Source organism: Habropoda laboriosa, unplaced genomic scaffold, assembly GCF_001263275.1.
Source record: "Habropoda laboriosa isolate 0110345459 unplaced genomic scaffold, ASM126327v1 scaffold101, whole genome shotgun sequence".
Lineage (NCBI taxonomy): Eukaryota > Metazoa > Arthropoda > Insecta > Hymenoptera > Apidae > Habropoda > Habropoda laboriosa.
This window is the reverse complement of record NW_017100207.1, coordinates 665,820-688,238: the sequence shown is the minus strand read 5'-3', so window position 1 is coordinate 688,238 and position 22,419 is coordinate 665,820. Positions and strand designations below refer to the sequence as shown.

The 22,419-nt window shown below is 42.8% G+C and overlaps 1 protein-coding gene across 1 annotated transcript in view; it reads left to right on the top strand.

Annotated features, from left to right (window-relative positions):
* LOC108570640 (ubiquitin carboxyl-terminal hydrolase 48-like) overlaps positions 1-22,070 on the top strand; it is a 55,151-nt gene extending 33,081 nt beyond the window's left edge. Inside the window, exons 16-17 of the mRNA XM_017932525.1 lie at positions 16,255-16,339; positions 22,048-22,070. Of these exons, the coding sequence (XP_017788014.1) occupies positions 16,255-16,339; positions 22,048-22,070 (108 nt within the window). The remainder of the gene's footprint in view (positions 1-16,254; positions 16,340-22,047) is intronic.
* The last annotated feature ends 349 nt before the right edge of the window (positions 22,071-22,419 follow it).

The following is a 22,419-nucleotide window of genomic DNA, read 5'->3' as shown; positions in this document are numbered from 1 at the left end:
TTTCGATCTCCTCCACCACCACCACCTCCTTCTCTTTCGCCCGTGTGTCGCTTATTTTTCATACGAGAAGAGAGGTGAGTCGACGATTAACCGGGAATCTGTATCCGTTAAAGTAACGATTAATCGACGAAACAGGAACACCTGACGGTTTAGAACGCGAGACTGTTTAAAATTCAGCGTAAATAAACGTCACACACAGGAACGGGCAAGTTTATAACGTGATATAAAGGATAGGAAAATGCCGGTTCGAAGAAACGCCCAATCAGTCTCGATGAATCATTACAGCTACAAATTAACCTGAATTCCCCGTGACGCGGCTGCATCACCAGCGGCATGCACACAGCTCGATCGGTAGTTTTATCCGCGAGGATTAGAGGCAGCTTGCTCCCTCAAGTGTGCAGCCTTGGTGGGCAAAAACGTGTCCGGTATTCCGGCGTGAAATTCGTTCGTTCGTTCGTTCGTGCAACATACCAGACCTCTCTCGACTTGTGTACAAGAGAGGACACAGGTCGAAAATCCTTCCACCGCGTGGAACAATGGTGAAAAGAAACGGGGCTTCGCGATGGAATAACTTCTCACACCCGGGGACCATTTGAAATCGGAACGATCGACGGAAGAACCGAGTTGATATCACTTAGAGCGGCGTTCGTTTAAATTTAGACTTTAGCCGTGGTGACGATCGTTTTTCGTTCGACGCCATGAAAGCTATCCAGGGTGAAAAATGTCCGGAATCCGTGTAAAAGCTGCGCGGCTGTCGCGGATTTTTCAATTCTCTCTCGTTCGAGATACCAGGCAGTCACGGTGTACCGGCTGATCGATCCACGAATCTGTGAAGTCATCTTGGAAGATAGGCAAATTAACGTGGAAGTTCAGGATCCCGTGTTTCACGGGGTGACTGACGTTGATCTGACGGAACATCGAGCGCCGGTGAAGGGAACGAAATTGGAATTCTAGAGCGTACGAGTATATTCTTGGTGGATTCCGGTCTCTTCGATTTTTCGACACCGTTTCTCAGTATCTAGATATCGAATTTGCCTAAACTATATGGAGTTTCTTGCGAATTCAGGACATTGCGAAATTTTTCCTTCTCCCAAAATTGGAATTTGACAGAAGAGTCGAATTCAGAAATTGCGAGATTTAATTCTCAAGATTCCAAGTCGACAATTTCACGATTTATTCAAATTCTGACAATTTTAAGCTCCTCCAGGAAACGGTAGTTACATCGGTTTCGAGTCTAATTCAGAAAACAGCAACGGCAAAAAGGTTGGCAAATTTTCCGGGGCGCAGGATCACTGTAATTATAGCTAGCGCTAGTTCGAACAGGCTATCGGGCCTGACGGTCGATGTAACGACAGTGATAAATCCTTTTAAGGAGCGTCTAGCTGCTTTTAACGGTCGACAGCACGCTATCGTGGCTGTAACGCGACTGAAAAATCCGTAACCGAGAGATAATTGTTCGCAGTTATGCGGATAACCATGGACCAATCCCTTGGCAAGAAAATCTTCCCCCTCCTCGGATGCAAGATTGTTTCGCGAAATCTTCTCTGTCGTAAAATCTCGTTCGAGCTGGCCAGAATATACTACTGCACACTATGAAATTTCACCCCTGAAATTATCTTTTCGCCTGGCTAATTAATTTCCAAGCAATAGGCGAACGAAAGAAACGAGGTGGTTTCTTCTGGTAGCGGAGAAAAGTTTCGAGAAACAGAAGATTGAACATATAATATTTGCCTCTTAGATTATTAAAGCTTGAAATTAGCTACTCGAGAGAACGAAACATTCTCTCTCTCTAGCTTTGCCAAGATTTTAATCGATCATCCGCGCCTCGGGCTAGCGGATCCAGCTACTGGAATAGTTCTCAGAGCATTGTATATTGAACGATCAACGACGGTAGCCACCTTCAGGCAGCTACCGGTTCAGAAATCCTGGAACATACAATGACTGGGATGACTGGACGGTAAGAATCAGCCACGGAACCTCTTTCGATACATTAAATACCGCCTCGTCATCGTTCGTACAATAATTCAAGGTCGCGATTACAAAGTCAATACACGTCACCAGTGTATCTGCATCTCGAGATCTCTCTCGAGATTTTCCACTTCTTCCTTTTTTCATCTCCTTCTTCTTCTTCGTCTTCGCTTCATCTCGTTGGACCATACATGTTCGTGGTCCCTTTTCTTCGCGCCTTGCTCGACTTTTTCTCCCTGTTTTTTTTTTTACTCCACTTCCGTCCACAGTATTTTCCTCGGATCGTTTCTTCGCCTCTTTGCATTCTTCCTCTTGCACTTGTTGCTCTTGCGTGATTTTCAGGTGGGGAGAGCCTCTCACGATAGGCTTAGATATCGATCTCTACGCAGATTCGCCATTTTGGAGCGGAGAAACTTTTGAAGATTTTCTCGGAATAGATGGAGAGGAATCTCTTTTTCTGAATTCTGTCAACGATTTTCACGTTTATCGATGGAATAGATGGGAGGAAGATGGGTGGAAAACGACGTGATCCAATCTAACGAACGTCGATATTCAAAGGGTTAGGAAACGCGTTGTTAAATTAATCGAGTAGTAGTGTAACAAGGAGAGCGCGACAGAGTTGCTTACAAAGTCGGCTCGGCTGTTTCCTCCTTCCATTCATTTTTCCCGATTTTTTTGCGATTCCTCCTGAGTGTGCGCCCTCTCTTCATGGCTGATCGACCGGAGTCTTTAGAGTCGGTCGGTCGAGTCTCCAACGGGCGGCAGCCGCGTTTGATGTCGTGTGACGAATGTCCGCGTTGGACGCGCTCCTCTCTCTCTCTCTCTCTCCTCTTCTCTCTCCACGTTTCCTCTCTTTACGGACATTTCTCTCTCCTTTCGTTCTCCCGCAGGATTCCTCTCTTTCGTTCGACTTCTCCTTACTTCAGCTTCGTCTAATTCCTCCTCTTCGTGTTTCCATTCTTTCCACCCTTCGTTTCTTTCAAATTTTCCACCGTAACGGATTACCGATGGAAAATCTCTGATCCTCGGTTAATTTACGAGATTTTTTAACCCTTTCCTGACCGAATTATTTTCGTTACTAATTTGTTATTCGATCTTCGGTCCCTAGATCCTAAAGTCGATCGAGAGGTTGTGAAAATTAGTAATAAAAATTCGTGGGTGAATTTGTTACTCGACGAGGAGATCGGTGGATTACTCGAATTCGTCGGTTTCATTTTAAAATCTTTTCGTCACACTCGACCACTTCTTTTTTCTGCCCCGATTTTTAAACGCTTACGCCTTCCTGCCCCTAGCCACCGTCTGATCTCATTTTTTTCAACGGAGATTCCGTATAGTGGCCAGTGTACGGTAGTTGGAAGGCGCGCCAGAAAATTGGAAACATCCGATAGGGCCCTTTATGCCGCGATCCGAAGCCACGGCGAAAGAGGGACGTTGATCCACGAGTGGATCGATCGATCCTTCCACTATATACCTGAAATCTATGGACGAGGCTGAATTCTTCTCCAGTGAATAATATTGTCCGACAATTTTTCCATTTAGAATCGTTAAATTTTTTTCTCAATATGTGTAAAATATTTAAGCAGCGATTACGATCGTTCTTCATTTTTTTTTTTTGTCTACGGGGAACAAAACACAAGGGACACTGAAAATGCGATGAAATTCCGCGAAAGAAATTCCACGTGGTTGCAAGGAGCGTCTTTCGACCGGGAATTTCATTCCCTCCTCTGCCCGAGGCATTTCGCGCGAACGTCGAACTCCGTTCACGAGCAATAACAGACGATAAGCCGTGTTTGAGAATCAATAAAATCATCGTAAAGCTCTCAGCGAGTCGATCTTAGGTATCGTGTAATTTGGAAGGAAAATAAGTAGTGCTAGGGGGTAGTAAAACGAATGTTTGTTGTTCGACGAGAAGCTTGGCTTCGATCATACCTTAACTCGATACCTTTCACCCTCGTAAATTCTAATCGAGATTAAAGTATTCTTGAAAATTTTCATTCAGTTATTTTATATTTGAGAAAAGGACATTAGAAGTCTGTAATTTGTAAATGGTACGTTTAAGAGGAACTTCAGGGAGTAATTAGCGGATGATTTAGCAAATCTCTGGCGTACAAGAAACACGAAGACCTTAGGAATCTTCCTCTTTCCATTTTACTCCCTTAACGAACAAAAATTTCACTCGAATATACTAAATTGTATAATAAAAAAGAAAAGTCACCGTTCAAATGTTGAAAAATTTCAAGAATTCCAGTCACTTTACGATCAATAAAAATCGTCGGCAATTACGAACGCATCGCGGAGGCGACCGAATCTCGGCTAAATACTCTAATTACAATGTTCAACCCCGAAATCGTTTATAATTACATCTCTGGTGAGAATTGAGCCATTATTAATCGGCCACTTTTCGTTACCGCTATATATCCACATTGTAGTCTGGCCACGTTGTTTTCTTTTTTCCTTTTTCTTCTCTCTCTCTCTCTTTCTCTCTCTCTCGTTCTCTGCTCTTGGTCGTCGAAAGACCGGTAGCCGGGAGATCAGTAGCCGGAACACCGTAATTATTATCCTTAATTGTCGAGCCTTTCAAGGATAAGATCGAAGAAAGGAGAAAGAGGTCCTTCTCCGAGGCCTCTCCTGATCGTCCTGTCTGACATGATGGCCCCTCTCTGTCGGCCAATCAGCGACCCCGGAGTACCTTGACTCCTTGGACCCTCTCAGAAATAAATCAATTAAGCCGATGCAGGCTTAAAAGGCATCGTCATCATCATCGAGTTCGCTTCGTGCTGAAAATAATCGAACCTTTGCGGTGAAAGAACGGATAAGTGGAAGGAGGATAGATAGATAGGCTTGCTCTCGGTGCGCTTAAAAGGCATCGATATATTCAATATCGCGTCCGACGATCTTCTTAACATCGAGAAAAATCACCAGTATGATTTTATAATCCCCGACCGTGTATTTGATGGCTTAATAACGCCGTGCACAACCGAGGTGAAGGTTGCTGGTGGATGCTGCTTTCTGGGGAATTAATATTGGTATAATGGAATCGATGAAACACGTTTTTAATGGAATTTTTGTGAATTTTTCGAATGGTACGTTTTTATTTATTTTATGGAGCACGTTAATCAAGATAGAAATGAGAGATCGGAGATTGTTGCAGAATTTATTTATTATAATTGAGATCGTGAAATAATGGTCGGAAGAATGTGAGGAAAATCTCGGGTTAAGGGCTGAAGAAAACTTAATTCTTTGGAAATTTAAAACAAAGAAAGTGCTACACGTATCCTTTTGCAAATTTCTGTGCTTATTCTACCATCTTTCAAGAACGCAAAAATATTTTTTACAAGTGAAAATATCCATTTGTCCAGTGAATAGAGCGTTTTGAAAACTATCCTTTTCGATGGCCGACAAAATACAGTAAATCTCGATAATTTCAAAGCGTTAAGTTAGAAAAACGAGAGATCAAGTAGAAGTGGAGCATCACGTTACTTCCTAACCGTTTTTATCCTCGAATTATGATATCGACTATTCGGGAATTCAGGTCCCGAAACAAAAGAAAAAAAAAAACCTAAATTTTCGGTCTAATGGAGCAGGAAAAAGCGAGAGGTGTCGAAACTGTCTCGACAATAAGCTTTCCTCATTTTTAATCGCGGCGGAGCGATTAGAGGCGCGTGTCACGCTCGCGATGTCGCCGTTTGCATTTCACGCGTCACGATCTCCATTTCGCGCGTTGCACTTTTCTTGCGGTCGATCCGCCGGGCGAGAAAGCGGGCGTTGCAAGAAAGCGCGAGGCTCGAGTAGACGCGGAGGTATCGAACATCTCGAAGAAACGAGATTAGTAGACACGCGTGTCGTCGGCCGGTGTAAAAGAAAGGGAAGTTTCGTTCCTAATCCGGAAACGCCTCGTCATCTCTCGCTAGTTTCACCGAAAAACCTTCGATCTTTTTTCCTAGCTTAACACCTTCTTCGTTCTCCTCGATCGTAGACGTTATTTGCAATCCGAACTTTCTGGTATGCAACAGTGAGTGTAACAATCGCTTCGTTATCGTGCAAAGTAAGATAAATAAAAACGCAGGAAGATGTAAACGCGAGTAGAGTCTGGAGAGGAGAAAGAAATTTAGGAGATGAAATAGTGTACTGCAAGTTTCTTATTTTCTTTTAACCCTCGGAAGGCGATAGCAAAATTTCTATTGTACACGCGTTTCAAGAAAGAATTGGGTATAAATGTGTATACTTTCAAATATATATACTTTTTTCTTGTTTATTTACATTTGATACGTAAAATAGGTGTATTTCCTGTAACAAACGTGATCTGAATTGCCTGACTTTATCCGCTGTTGAGTCAAATTCGTCGTGCGAGTGTTAATTCACCCAGTTTCATTACGCACGTACGATCACACTTCGATTTATATTTAACCCTCTACCATCGAGACACCGTTTTTGGGACTTAAAGGCCCGACATAGAGTCTACGAAACTCTAGAACTTCCAGTTAGTTCATACATAAATATTGTAGGAACCTAGGGAAAAATTTTTAGGGACTCGACGGGAATCGAACCCGGGACCTTCGGCTTAGCAAGCCCAGGGTTTGCGCACTACTCCAACTACTCCCTGTGTATTCTCCCTTCGAGGTTTCCTATTTGGGTATGGAGGCCCCGATACTACAATACAGAATATTTCTGACAACTTTTCTTACCGATTTACCTTTACTACACATTTTCCTAACGAACATTAGAGAAAATAGCGGTTGGTTGTATTAATTTCATTTTAAGGAGGAAACAAGAAAGATAGAGTCTCCGAGACTCCGCCTCGACGGTAGAGGGTTAAGAATGCGAGAGACGAACGAACAACGCGGTCTCTGACCACGAAATTCCGGAAACAACGAGGAGGAAATAAAACTAATATTCTCACCCCTAGGGTGGACCCCTGGCTGAGAAATTCGGTTCACCATGAATTTTTCGATCGACCAATTCCCAGCTGCGTCCAATATGAGATTCGTCCCCGGCATACGAGATTTTTTCTTTTTCACTCCCCTCACTCCCCCCTGGCCTGGATTTTTTTGCCCGGGCTCGTTTCGCTCGCTCGCGATTCTCGCCTTCTAGCCTAAGTTAATATTAATGGGGATATTTATGGGCGTGGGTCAACGCTGGTCACCGCCAGAGTGCCGCTGATAAAAGGAAATCTGAAAATGCCATGATTTATGGGACCACCCTCCCTCTCCTCTCCGCTATCGAACCTCCCTTAAACGCTGAATAACTTATACAAGAGGGTGGTGGTTAGCTGCATTCTTCGTTCTTTTCTGGAACGACGAATCACGCGTGAAATCGACGCCTCTCTCTTTTTTTCCCTTCGATTAAACTGTGATTTGCTGGACCTTCGTACTTAAGGGACGAAGAGAATTACAGATTCTGGACGGTGATATATTCCAGACGAGAGTGTTTTCTTGAGATTCTTTCTCTCGGATGAGCTAGTTTTTCAAGCGTAATATCGTTTTCAAAGGAATCCCGGAAATATGAAGTGTAATGGGCAAGGTGAACACGGCCCTACGACCGTATAAATATTCATCGTTCGCTGCGGAACAAGTTCTGGCTGAATTACGGAGGAGCTTGTCACTCGTAACAATGGCAATGCAAGTGGATGTTTATCTAGCTTCTCAGGTTCTCGTTTAAAGGGATACACTACCTCTTTAAATTTTTCTTCCTAGATAAATGCTCGACGAAAAGCTTCAATTTTTTCAGACGATATAAACATAGCTCTCAGCTTTTCTCTCCAATTTTTGAAACGTAAAAATGTTACAAAATGGAGGAGTGACGTATCCCTTAATGCAAGTAGAAACTGAGAATCATGGACAGACTAAAAGTTACGAACGACTGATCGAATTTTCTATTTCACAGATCTATTATTTAGAATGTGATCGAATTTTCTATCGCAATATCGCGTTTTCTCGAGCTTAGAGTAAAATCGTCCCTCTCGCCGTCTCTCTTTGTAAAACAGAAAATTAATTCGACTGTCAGTGCGTTTAACACGGCCGTCCAATTATGCATGGCGCATCTGCGGTTCGATGGCAGCCCGCTCTTATTGCACTCACGAAACGTAAAGGAGATATTTATGGCCGCGTACACGTGTTCCCACATACACTCCGATCTATATTTGGCATCGTGCAGCTAACCCTGAATTCCTGCTTCGTTTCTCGTGCGAGAGCGGTGCGGTATGCCAGCCTCTACAGGTTGCTCTCTCCCTTCGAACAAGTGGTCTTGGGTGCGTGCCGATAATACCGGACACGTGGATCTCGTTAATCTGCCATAGATTCCTGGAGGATTTCGCGCTTTTCCACATCGTCAGACTTTAGAAAGAACTCTCGAGATCAATTTTTCAAGATGACACTGTTGTTTTTTTTTATATTGGTATGCGTAAGTGTGTATACATGTATGTATATAGGGTATGGTGGGTTATTTTTGGAATATTTTATTAGACGACTCGTAAAATCATATGGTACCAGGAAAATGCTGCTACCTTGTCATTTGTGCTCGAATGGCTACTGAATATGCAGCTAGCTAGGGATTTATGCTTGAACGAACGACCAGGAAGAGCTGCTCCAAAGCTGGAATTTACGATCCCTTTAAGAATCGTACGAGCACTCTCTGTACTTGGAAGATTTAGCTAACACATTGACAGCCAGGTGTACGGAATATTATATGTAAATTGTGAACGAAGTTTAGTAATGAATATGGTAAAGTCGATATCACGTTAATGTTTTTTTTTTTAATGGTTTGAACTTGGATATTCTTTTTAATTCTTTAACCCTTTCGTTGGGGTAAAGTGATCGTATAGTGTCATTTAATTTGGAGTGTTAATGTGAGAGAAATATTTTTGTGTATTAAATTTTATGTATCGATAACCTATTCAATTGATTACTTTAAACGAAGTTACTATAGTATGTAAGTAACTTACAGTATAAAAGATTTAAGTAAGTTAGATGGTTAAAATTTGGGGCGAGATCGGGGGAGTCTGTAGTGTCGAGTCTTGCTCGATAATCAGAGTAAAGCTTCACTCGTCGCGATCACCTTTGGGATGGGTGACCGCCGGAAAAAAAAATTGAATTCATTTCTTTTTCTGCGTCCCTTGATTTTGTAATAGTCTAATGGGTTGTTCTACGATGGGTTAATTCGGAAAAAAATATTATAAACAAATTCGCAAAATTCCACAGTCAAAGATCGCTCATCAGAGGACTGTGTGAAAATCCCTTTGGTTAGTATTTGGTAGCACACTGGGCCGCGAGAGTGCGAGCCCATAAATCTGAAGGGAAGGATTCACGCCTATCGGAGCTTCTCTGGTCCACGCGCGTACACGCGTCCAGGCCGCAGGAGGAAAGTGTCCGGTCTGGCGTGCAAGGGTGACATCAGTGCCACCCAGGCGTCTAGAAAGTGAGTAATGCTCACGACAAACGCAGCCCCCGGGGGGCCGAGCTGGGGTTGGACCCGAGGCAGAAGATCTCGGCAGATAGGGTGCTAAGCGACACGCTAAGACCGCTGACTATCTGCGTGTCTCCTCGAGGGTTGCTTTTCACCCTGATATCCTCCTCCTCCTCCTCTTCCGCTCCTTCTTTTCCTGTCTCTTTGTCTTTCCTTCCCCTTCAGCGCTCTCTCTTTCTGTTTCTCTCTCCCCTTTTCTTCCTTTTCCTTCTCTGTCTCTACGATTTTCCTAGGAATTTATTTTTGCTTTATTTATTTTTCTCTATAGAGGCTTCTATATTTGATATTTTTCTCGTTCCACAGACATTCCTTGGTTAATTTGTATTTCTTCGACCACCCTCCGAGCATCCCACAATCTTTCACAGCCTCAATTTGCCAGGCTGCAGCTCTCTCCCTCGACTAAGGGCGCAAAGGGTGTTGAATTGTCGCGAGTTCTCAGTTTATCGTCCCGATCGTCTCCCTTACGCCTTTTCAAGCCGTTCTATTGTTCGTCTTCGTACACCACGGTACTTAACTATTAACCTGATGCATATGAAATTGCCACATAGCGTAAGGAAGTTTGAACGAAACTATTTGTCGTTCTTTTTTCCAACTATTTTAATTAATTTTCCATAAACGAACGTCGCGATTATTCTGCTCGTGACTTTGATGCTTTCCAGCTTGAACACAGTCGATGTCTCTCCGATACGTGTGTGACGTTCGAGCGAATAGAAAATCTGTCAGAACAGACACGCGTCCCGTTAACATGATGATAACAAGTCGCCTCAAGTTGGACGAAAGAGAGTGGTCAGGCTCGATTACTTGGTCGTCGTCAAAGAGGACGACGCCGTGGATGACGACGAGGAGGAATGAAGGCGGCCTTTGTGTTTTGCCGGAAGCATGGTTCGGCTCTTGATAGGCGACGTGTCTAAAGTGCCTCCTCCTTTCTGATTCCCTCGATCCTCGACATGCTCGATTTTCTTGACTTTAGCCACCGTGCACATGTCGTCGCCGCCTCAACCAAGTCTCTCTTCTTCTCTCTCTCTCCTTTTTTTCCGTCGAACTTTTACATCTATGAATGTTGCAATTGTAATTTTATCGAGGGACCACTCTCGACGACGCGTGAAATTTCTATTTGATATCAGACCTTACATGTGGCAATTCTTACACGTATCTGCGAATGTTGCAATCGTAATTCTATCGAAGGATCATTTTTTTTTTACCATGCATGAAATTTCTGTTAGAATGTTTCTTTCTTTCAACGAACACTGATTAGCGATATTTCTAATTTGTGTAAGTTCAGGTACTAATCGAACGTTGCAATTAGAATTTCATCGATTGTTCGATTTGTTAAATGAACCGTTAATGAACGATGAAATTTCTATTCTGTTGGATCTGTGTTAAAAACACAGGCTCTTGTTCTTCGTGTATTTCAATTTTACGGATCTCTGTTATAGTCGAGGTATAAAATCGCCCCGTTCCACGAGTTGCCGGTCATTCAACGAACACCTTGATTCGTTTTATCAGAAACCGCAATGCAGTGAGGAATCCATCAGGCTCGTTCTAGATTTAGGTCGAACACCACGTGGACGATGCCACTGACGGTGGAGGGATGGAAAAAGATACAAAAATGAGCGAGTGTTGGCTTCGCCCGTTATCCAATCGAGCGGAAAACTCATCAGTCACTCCACACATAACACCTCCGTGGTATCGATGCCGGACTAAAAAGAGTCTTCTCCTTCGTCTAATCTCTACCTTCGCGGATCCCTTCATTATTTTTTTCCTTCTTCCCTCTTCGATTTCTCCTCGCCCACCCTTTTTTCCACGTTCATTACCAACGTGTTTGATTCACTCTAACCCTTTGGTTACTTGGCTTTTTCTCGTCACTTGTGTGTCACAGAAAATCATGTTTGCCGATCTTTTTTCCTTAATTATAGGAGGTTAAACAATTTGTGGAGAATTCTCAAAAATCCACCGACGATATATTCGAGTAAATTTTCGTCACTTTCTTCTATGATTCTTCTCTCTTTTTTATTTTCTATTTTTTGTGAAAAGTTGAGAAATTTTTGAAAATAATTTGCGGAGAATTCGAGTAAATTTTGGTCTCTTTATTCTATGATTCTTCTCTCTTTTTTATTTTCTATGTTTTGTGAAAAGTTGAGAAATTTTTGAAAATAATTTGCGGAGAATTCGAGTAAATTTTCGTCACTTTCTTCTATGATTCTTCTCTCTTTTTTATTTTCTATTGTTTGTGAAAAGTTGTGAGAAATTTTTGAAAATAATTTGCGGAGAATTCGAGTAAATTTTGGTCTCTTTATTCTATGATTCTTCTCTCGTTTTTATTTTCTATTTTTCTATTTTCAAAAATAATTTGCAGAGAATTCTGGAAAATCCACCGAGATATAAGCTCCAGTAAAATTTGACGCTTCTCTTTCTTCTATTTCATTCTTCGTGAAAGATCACGGAAGATTTATTGGTGAAATGTTAAAAAACAATTTGCGGAGAATTCTCGAAAATCCACGGAGATAAATTGGAGTAGTTTTCGGCCTCTTTTATTCTCTCCGATTCTTCGAAATCTCGTCAATGAAGCGTGTCGCTTAATTAATGAATACCCACGGCTAAGTAGGAGCTTCATGTAAAAGTAGAATTTAAGCGTCTGAGGATAGTCTTGTGCCGACACACAAAGTGTCTGTTGTACCTCGTTCCTTTTCTTTCATTTTTTTCTTCTTTCTTTCTCCTCTCTTCTCGCCGTCGTTTCGATGAGAGAGGACCACTGTGCACTTCCTTCACACCCGTTAGACCGAGGGGAGTATATAAAGACATCCGCCGGTCGGCAGTGGCCGAGGCAGAAAACCGTGGCCCTTCTTGAAAATAATTTGAATAATTACCGGCCCGGCTTTTTCATCGGGGATGCTAAACAGCTGTTGTCTACGCTTCTCCTCTCGTGAAGCTTCCGCGAGACGAGAGACAATGCAGGGGCTCCTTAATTTTCTTAAAAGACCACTGGAGCACCTCCTCGTTCCCCTTTCCACTCCAGATTAGAATGACAATGCGAAATTCCTTTTTATCGACCGATCCGGATCGCGAATTTATAGCGTCACGATTTGCGAAATTTCACGTGAATACGTACAAGACCGATGAAATTCATTATTTTCTTGTTTAAGCAAAGCTGAACGGACGTTACGAAATTGTTAAATTAGCTAGGCATCTTGTGTGCTAGTAATTCGTGCATTAAGTTCTGTTTCTGAATTTCGTTACTAATTTTTGCCTCGAATAATCGAATAAATTTAATGAAATTGAGTAATTAACTTTGGAACGATGATATATTCAAGGAGTGATTACTTTAAACGGAATTACTATAGTATGTAGCAAGTAAATTATAGTAATGTTAGGAAGTTCCGGTGTGGAGCTAAGTCGGGGGGTCGGTAGTGTCGAGTCTTGCTCGATAATCAAGTAAAGCTTCACTCGTCGCGATCAACTTTAGGATGGGTGACCGCCGGAGAAAAAAAGTTGGATTCATTACTTTCTTCCCTTGATTCTGTAATAGTCTAATGGGTTGTTCTATGATGAGTTAATTCTTCATTAATTTACAATATTCTACGAGATTTTAAATATATTAACCACAAAAAAAATTATTAAATTAGTGAGGCATCCTACATACTAATGAGAGATGGGTGCGCTCTCTCCCTCTCTCTGTTCAAATATTCTGTAGTAACCTGTGTACCAGTAACAAGAAAAATTGAGGATTAAAAAAAATTCAAAGTTGGTCAGAAATTAGGAGAAAAGAGGAAAAATCATTTAGCCAGTCGTTCGTTAATCCTTCGTCAGACGTAACCGGAATTTAGGATCGAGGGAGAGAGGGTGGTAATATCCAAAGACACGTCCTATGGTGTCCTGTGAAGCACGTACGACTTCTATTAACGACAGGACACCCCCCGTTTGGCAAAACACACAGTGGGGCTGACTGGAGGCAGCGCCGAGTAATAATTCGTCGGGTGAATTAGCGCCATAAGTTTGCCGCCGCGACAGTCGCGGGGATAATATTAATCTACTTTGAATTTATACACCGTGCGGTCTTCCGCCGCGTAACTTCCTTCGTATTAAGTCTTACCGCGGCCCTTCCGCTCTCTTTCACTTCCGAACTTTCGTCTTTCCATCGTGGACCTTTAAATCATCTGCAACTCTCGTGCTTCATAGGACGATTCTGTCTGTAACGAAAGTGTCTATAGAATAGCTGAATTAAAAATTATTTTATCTGCAAGGTATGTTGTAAATTAAAATTTTTTTTATTGTAGTTTAAGGAAGTTTAGAAATTCTTTTCAAAGGTTCCATTCTTTTCAGAGGATATATGTAAATGTAACTTTCAGCTTCTTTCTTCAATTTTTGGAAGGTAAAAATCTTATTACGGAGGTGTTATTCTCCCCCACTCCTTGGGAAAAAATTCCCTCTTGTCAACCGAATCAGGTCGGTGTACCCCCTTAAAGATTGTCAAATATTCGACGACGATCGTTCAAAAAAAGAAAAACAATAATCTGTCCTTAGATTTATCCTGATCTTTTAAAACAAGCAGAAGATTAGAGGGAATTAATTTAACTCTCGAACGAGTATCTCATAATACAGGGAGCATCGGGTTTATTTACTCTGTGCCGCGTATTAAGACGCGGTCAGATGGAAGGGGTAAGATTCACCCCTTTCGGTGTAGACAGATAAATAACTCGAGACAGCCTGGGAATAACTTAAGACACGCATTCTTGACGAGAACCTTAGCTTCGCGGCAAAATTCCTCCAGCGTCGGTCCCGTCAAAAATCGAAACCACGATTTTCATACCAATCTCCCCGAGAAAAAAAAAAAACATCGTTAAATCTCGCGGATGTTTCTATCAAATTCTTCACTCCCGCCACGTGGGCTGATAAGGTGTCGAGAGGGGAGCAAGTTGCTCGTGACAAAAAGCTTTGGTCCACGTTAACGCGGTTAAATGACGTTCGACGCCTCGCATGCATTATGCACCGGCGGTGCAGTCCACGTTGCTGCTGCTGCTGCTGCACCACTTACAACCAAGCATCCTCGCGTTTCTCCGTGGAAAAAAATTTATGTTAAGCTGTGCAACCGCGAGTCTTCGCTCCGCTGTCGAGGATTAAGACATTCCCGGGCTAATAATTTTCATCCTCTGCCCGAAAATGTTTTGTCCATTCGTGAGTTCGCTTTTCTTTCTTCTCTCTTGCCGATTAACCCTTTCCTTCAAGATATTCAAACAGAGCGACTAAGTGAAGGAGTTAATTTTCATTCTACGAGTTCTTTTTTGGTTGGTTTGAATTTTTTTCGTAGGATAGGGTTCATAGGAGATCGCTGAATTTTAGAAGCGTGGAGGGATTTTCCTATGGACAATAGGTGTCAGTCGAGAGGAAGAACGCGCCCGAAGGTGCTCGGCTCTCGAGCCAGCTCTACAATTATGAGCCATACCACGTCGGGGCGAGCCTCATAACGAACTCACTATATTGCCCGAGCATTTCAAAACTGGCCCCGCGTAGACGCTCTTTACCTGCCCCACCGTTCCCGTTCCTCGAGTTCCCATCTAGAGCGAGTCCGCCGTTAGGCCTGAGAGAATAATGTTTCGGAGATGAAAGAAAGAAACATTCGGGGAACTTCTCTCGCGGTGCACCGTGCATTCCTCGTGCTGGTCACCTCGATCCCCTCGATCCTCCACGGTTTCTGCCAAAGTCGTAACCCTTTCGATCGTGATCCATCGCGATCGGAAATTCAATTTTTCGATGGTGTAGATTTCTTCTCGTGAGAAATTTTAAAATATATAATTGTGATCCGTCAGGATCAAAGGCGCAATTTTCCTTGATCTCTCGATGTTTTCTTACTCGCGAGATATTTGAAAATTTACAGAGGTTGAGTGTTATCTTTGAACCCTTTCGATTGTGATGCATCGCGACCAGAGACTCTCAAAGATTTCCTCGTGAAATATTTCCAAGTGCACAGAGATCGAGTATAATTTCTTGAAACGATCAGAGAGACACTCTGTTTGCTCGTGGTCATTGAGCAGCGGTTCGATAACGCGGCCTAAGCGTGAATCTCTGGGATTCGTGTTCTCTCGAAAATAAATCATATTGCAGAAGATGCCACGGCCAGCAGGAAACAGCGACCAGATGTGGCGTCTTGGTACGCGAGACATGTGTGTCCAGGCCATCGGATGACACTTGCTATATTTAGTTCTGTGGGAATAAGGGGTTCCAGAAGACATAATTACACCTACGCCAGTGTTGCTCGCTCTTCCCTCCAAAAGACCCGCACATGATTCATAATAACACCGATCGATCCAACATTGACACTAATATCTCCTGTGTAATCCTTTTTCGCGATCTTAACCGATCTATTTTCTTCATAAAAAAAAAAACAGACAGCGTATTTATTTTTTCAATATTACCAAACAATAAACAAAGGAAAGTTACCGTGGAATAAATAAATATTTGCCAGTGGCTCGGAAGCTTCAGCGACAGTTTCCCGGGCGAAATGGGCGGATCGAGATCCACGTGGCCCGTGTTCCATGTGTAATACCCGAAGATCCCACGTGTGATCCACGAAGACGCGTGGGAAGGCGGTCGTATGAACGTCGCCAGCTGTTCACACGTGTCCTTTATGTGCATTACTAAAATCCACCGCCCTTCTTCCGCCGTCTCTCCTTTCCCTCTGTCCAGAGTTTGTCCCGTTGAATTATCGTGAGATCATATCGTCTACGTCTCGTAGACCGGTCTTCTGAGGATACGATATTATAAATCTGAATGATTCACAGGAGAATCATATGTTTGCCTTGACGGAGGAAAAAATTTGTTTGATTTCAGATTGACGCGCCCATAGAGAACGAGGCGGATGTCACGTCAGATGTGAACAACCCCGAGTCAACCTCCCCGGAAAAGGGTTTCAAGGGTGAGTGAAAATTCTGTACAATTCCACCTTCGTTCTACATTCACGACACTCGATTTTCTTTTACATTCTCACTATTCTGTAAAACTATTCTATCCACGTTTAACTGAACACCGAAGGGGTTAGAATCGGACACAGAAGAATTCCGAGGAGAAGAATCTTTGTTAACCTTTCGCGGTCCAAATAGTCCACTTAATTCGCACTCATTTTCCTCAAATTTTTTCAATATTTCAACGCAGTATTGGTTATAAAATACTAAGTTTCGTTATAATATTAACGCATAAAAAAATGATTTATTATCGTTTATCATTGTATGATATCTGAAGGCAAAAATTCTTACGTCATGCCCGTCTCGACATAGGACCGCAAAGACACTACTCTGCACGCAAGCAAACTACAAAAAAAAATTCTTAAAAAATCAATTTCCGACCGGTCGAAAATTCGACGTCCGAGTGATCTCGTTCTGGAGAGTGTGTAAATCGTAAACGGTGTTTCGAAACGAATCGGAAGTCGTGGGATCAAGTGGCTGGCAGGAAGGGTCGAATTAAGTCGGTCGCGTTCAGACGAAACCAATCCACTTAACTCCCAACCCCCTTAAGCCCGTCCCACCCCTCGCAAGAAAGGTCCTCGAGGTTTTGTTCTCGAACAAAAATCTGACAAATATGCCGCGATTTGCCGAAGAATGGAGGCGAAGTACAGTCAGCCACCCCTCTCAGTAGTCGAAGGTTTCTCTGCCTGTCCGACCAACCCCTGCACCACCTTCCATCTCTCTCTCTCTCTTTCTCTTTCTGTGTCGTTCGCCCCGTGGCTGGAGAGGGTGACGAGCAAAGGGTGACTCTTAAATTACTTAGACCGAACAAAACGTAACAAATGACGGTGAATCGGGCCACTTATGCGATATTGGCCCATCACCGGCACCCACGTATATTGATACGTCGCATTAGGGCTGCCAGACACCTCTACCCACCCTCTTTCTCCGATGTCTTCCTCGTTCTCCGCTGATCTCTGCGTTCCTTTCCTCGGTTTTTGATGGGACCTCCTTGCGTTTTCTCCTTGGTTCATCCACTCCTTCGTTTTTCGTTTCGTCTCGTTGGTTGTTAACTATATGTCGGTTTCTTCGAAGTAGGATATTTTGATTGAATTAATAAAGTGTGTTTGAAATTTTCTTCGTAAGAGTGAAAGTATTTTCTAGGAGTACACTTGAAACGTTCCCTGTCCCTTTCCAGGACTTGCTCGAGGTTATTAATGGTTCTCGCGAACTCGGTTCATTAAGGAGCTCACGAAACTCCGCGGCACATTCAGAAGGAGAAGCCACCCCCTTTGGCGGGGTGCAACGTGTCAGAAACTGTAGTACTCGCGTTCGAAATTAGCAACGTATATTATTTTCCTACGTCGGCGGTACAATTTTCCTCTCGAGCTTGTCGAATCCCCGGAAATACTCCTTTAACATTAAAAAAAAGACAGGTATCACGCCTTGAAAAGAATTCACTGCTTTTTTAACCAAAGTTCGAATATTCTTTCAGTATTAAAAAAACACGACATATCCGGCGTTGAAAACAATTTTCCGCCAAAACTCGATCTTCGCTTAGAAAAAAAGATAGTGAGACACAGCTCGAGATTGTCAGGTAATTACGAGGAGCTTACACGACGATAAAAATGCAAAGGGTTGGCGTAGAAACGCCCAAAACGAAAGGGTTAGCCTTTCGAGCCCTGTGAAGGCGTCGTCCTATCAATTTTCCCCCACCTTTCTCCTGCTACTCCAGTAGGTTTTTGCCAGCCGCTAGAATTACACGCGCTATTATCGCAAAAAAGCACGGCGCAGATAAGAAGCCGGGATTCGCGGCGCGAGCAATCCACCGGTCGCGGAAAGCGAGAGATGAAGACATTATCGTGATCGTTGGCCGCGTGTTTAAGCGTCGCAAGAACGCAAAAGAAGACGCTCTGGCAGAGAGAGAGAGAGAGAGAGAGATGCACCTGTCGAGCAGAGGTGCACTAACAAGGAACATGTGACCCACGGTGAGGCGGAATCGACGCGAGTTTCTTGAAAAATATGCCGGAGAACTCCACCTCGAGCGATGTCCACTGGTTGGTGGCTTTCTCTCGAAAAATTCCTGGAAAAACGTCGTCCCTCTGCATACATAGGAATAAACGCAGCTGTAATTGCCAATTAACCGCGGTAACATTTGTAGAGTTTCAATTTTACCCACGGAATTATTCTCCATTATATTCTGCGGTAATCTTCGGGTTAGGTAATTCGCGGCTTCCTAGTCGAATTCGTTCGAAATTCCAACTCTTCAATTTGTCGTACGTTCTAATTATTAGAAGCTCTGCTTCACTCGGAGCCAAATATTTTTCGCGTAGAATTCACTTGAGAAAAACGCGGGAAAATTTGCACTCTAATTTTAACGTGAAGTAATTAGCGAAATGTTTGTCATAATTAATGTCAAAAGTTACTATTTATCAGTTGAAGAGAAAAATGTTGCAATTGTTAGATTTGTCAAATTTGATCGTTTAAACTGTTTCACCGAGATTTCAATCGTCCCTCCAATTACCACCAATTGCACCGTGGATTATGTGCTCGGCGCGAGAGAGAAACTTTTTCCCGTCGTTTCGCTGTTCGCCACGCAGCTCGGGGATCATTCTAGGCCAAAAGGAGAGATAATGCAATAATAAGTATAAGTTAGGTAGAAAAGAGGTTCGTCCCCTTCCTCTTTCACCGCTGGAGAACGAGTGCTCCTCGCAATCTTCGGTACCGGTTGATTATTATGTCGTTCCGGACAGGCCTGGAGCATTTCCACAACAGCACGTTGAATGGCTTCGTTGCGTTTTCTCGCGGACTCGATCCTTCCTCCTCTTCTTCTTTCCATTCTGCTTGCCGCTTTTTGAGTGTGCCTATTGTTTCCACGCAGCGTCCAACTCGAGAGGGAACTATTTCCATCTTCCTCTTAACGCGTTTTAGGCGTTCGTCTTCTTGTTTGTACTATAAAAAATTGGAAGAATAAACGAGATTAATAAGATTAGTAAGATTAATAAGAAATTAGCGAGAAAGAGAGAATTCTCTTGGTGATAAGAAATTATCGAGGAAGATGGAAATTCTCTGGGCGACAAGAAATTATTAAAAAAGAAGAAAATTCTCCTGGTGACAAGAAATTATAGAGAAATAGGAAAATTTTCTCGGCGATAAGAAATTATTAAAAAAGAAGAAAATTTTCTCGGCGACAAGAAATTATTGAAAAAGAAGAAAATTCTCCTGGCGACAAGAAATTATTGAAAAAGAGGGAAATTCTCTTGGCGGCAAGAAATTATTGGAAAAGAAGAAAATTTTCTCGGCGACAGGAAATTATGGAGAAATTCCACGAACCGATATGCACACGAAATATTAAAAATATGATTTTCGAAGAGTGCGGATGGATTCTGTCGCGTTTATATGGAGCGAGGTGAAGGTCAAGAGGAAGACGAAAAGAGGAAAAGCAGAATTGATGGGAACGTCTTATCCTGTAGAGGACTCACCCCACGCTATTGTCTCCACTTTCGTCTTAGCTGACTATGACAAATAATTGCCGAAGCTTAACATAAGCCAGAGGCGGTATACTTAGCTAATAACAAAAAGAGAGGGGGAAAATAGAGGGAAGTTTTACGTGTGCACGATCATACTTCTTCCCTTCTCTAACTAGACTGCACGACAGGCAATTCGAGCAGAGGCGCGAACTCTTTTCAATCCCTCGGAGTTCTCGCAAAGAAAAGGAACGTCGTGTCCTCTGGAAAAGTGGAAATTTTCCCGCGAAGGACAGCTGTGCGCGAGGAAAGCGGCTTACGATGCTTATTTAATGCGATTTTTCTCACTTCACTTCCATGGCTTATTGTTCTTTTTCAATTCTCTCTGGTGAATTACTCGTGCTGCGAATAAAGGAAATTTTTCTATTTTTTCCCTCAATTTTTCATTTCGATCAAATTTCACTTCGCTCGTTTAACAGAACATTTCTAACGAACGAAGGAATTTTTCTCTGTGTTCTTTTTCTGTTTCGATGAAATTTCACGGCGCCAAGTGTCCTCGATTGGCGAAGGAAGAAACGATCGGAGAACAAGTTTTCAACGTTCGAAACGACAAAACGAGTTATTTCACCGCGATGCTAAACGCCGTTTCGACGTGGCATGCGTGACACCCTTCGTACCCGTCATTTTCGTCGTCACCAGTCGTCCTTAATGTGAATTTAAGAAGCGCCACAAACGACCTCGTCGATCCACAGGGATTTCCATGACTCGTTTTAAATTATTCTTCGTCTTGGTACACGTCCTTCCCTCGTTACCCGATCCTTCCTTTCCCGCACACTTCATTTTTCAATCTTTCGCGTTAACCTTCGAAATTTTATCCATTTCATCCTCTACGCGACTATTTCTCCCGAGAATTTCAGTTTAGAGATCGCTATCTTCCACTCTGTAACAAACTCATTTTTCATCTCGAATCTTGAACAATAGTTTCTTCATATTTACTCCGTCACACTTCGCCCCTTCACGTTCTCAATTTTCATCTTCAACCCGTTTAATAAAAGTAGAATAAAATAAAATTCGACAAAATCTTTTCTCTCCTTTATTATCGAGATTGGTGGGAAGAAAATATTACGCTTCTTCTTACCATCGGTACACGCGCAAGAACAAAGCAGCAGTTCGATCTTCCGCGGAAAAACCACCTCGCGGGTAACGGCGTCGGGTTAAACTTCGCGACACGGATGAAATCGCCGGCGAACACATTCGAGAGAGAGAGAAAAAAGAAACTCGAACGATATCTAATCGAAGCTAAGCAGGCAACAAACTTCGGTGTGTGTTTTTTTTTCTTTCTTTCTCTCTCGAAACCTAGCAGCATGGCGCCTGATTCTTTGGTACAAAGAGAATCCAGCGAAAAATCAATCTGCAACGATCGCGGTTTTTCTCGTTGTTCGAGAATCGCGTGCAAAACCGTTCTGTTCGATCGAGCTCTTTTTTCTCTCCCCTCTTCCTCTAGGCGAGTATCGCGAGAAAGGATTCCGCGGTCGAAGACAAAAGAATAGGGGAAAGAATGGAGTCCCGGTCATTTCCTGCTAGCCGGAAAAACATTTCGGAAAAGTCAGTCGACCGCGAAGCGCATTTCATTCGATCACGTGGCCAACTGATCCAAGCGTACATGTATATATATATATATATATATATCAGAAATCCCACACACACGCGCGCGCGCACATGCAGGACACAGAGACGAGTGTGTGTCGCTCGTGAAAGGATCGAGATCCTTGGCGAGAAACGATGGATATGCTTGGTTACCGGAGAAAAGTCTCTTTTCGACGGAGTATTTCGCGCGAAATTCTCCAATGAATCTCTGTCCATCGAGTTAAGTGATTGGACGATAGGAATTGATTGTGTAATTTTTTTTGTGCGACCAATTTTTTGTCTATCCGCAATTTTTCCGAAAATTCGTTCTTGCAAGTCGACGAATCATTGTAGAAATGACCTTTTTTTTTGTACAGCGAATCGTACCTCTACCCGCAACTTTCCCGAAATTTCGCGTTCAAGAATTTTGCCAAGAATCCTTCGGAAAGCGTGTCTTTCCAACGAACACTTCAGTCTCAGAGGCGGAACATTAACGACACAAACACATCACCCAATTAAAAAACAATTGAAAAGAAAACCACGAACCTCGCAATTATCCTCACGATTCGCATACTTTTGAATTGTTCCAGGAACGGAATTGGTGCCGAGCTGATCTGCGTCTCCAAGGATCAGAGGATAGGCAATTGCTACGTGGCGGGGACGTTCAATGACGATAGTCGATTTAACATAAAATATTTTTGTACACGAGTTATCATATACTTATACATTATATTATAATCTGTATAATAACGTATACAGAGAGAGGTGCGCGAACGAGAGGTTATACCATACCGCGCTGCTTAGCATACGTGATCCGGGGTTACGGGGGTGGGGGGTGGGGAGGGGGAAACAATCGTGCAAAAGTGCAGAGAGAAAATGTGTGTGTGCATGTGTGCATGTATGCGTGTGTGTATTGTTTCTTATCGTTATTACCATTATTTTACACACAGGCGGGGCAGAAT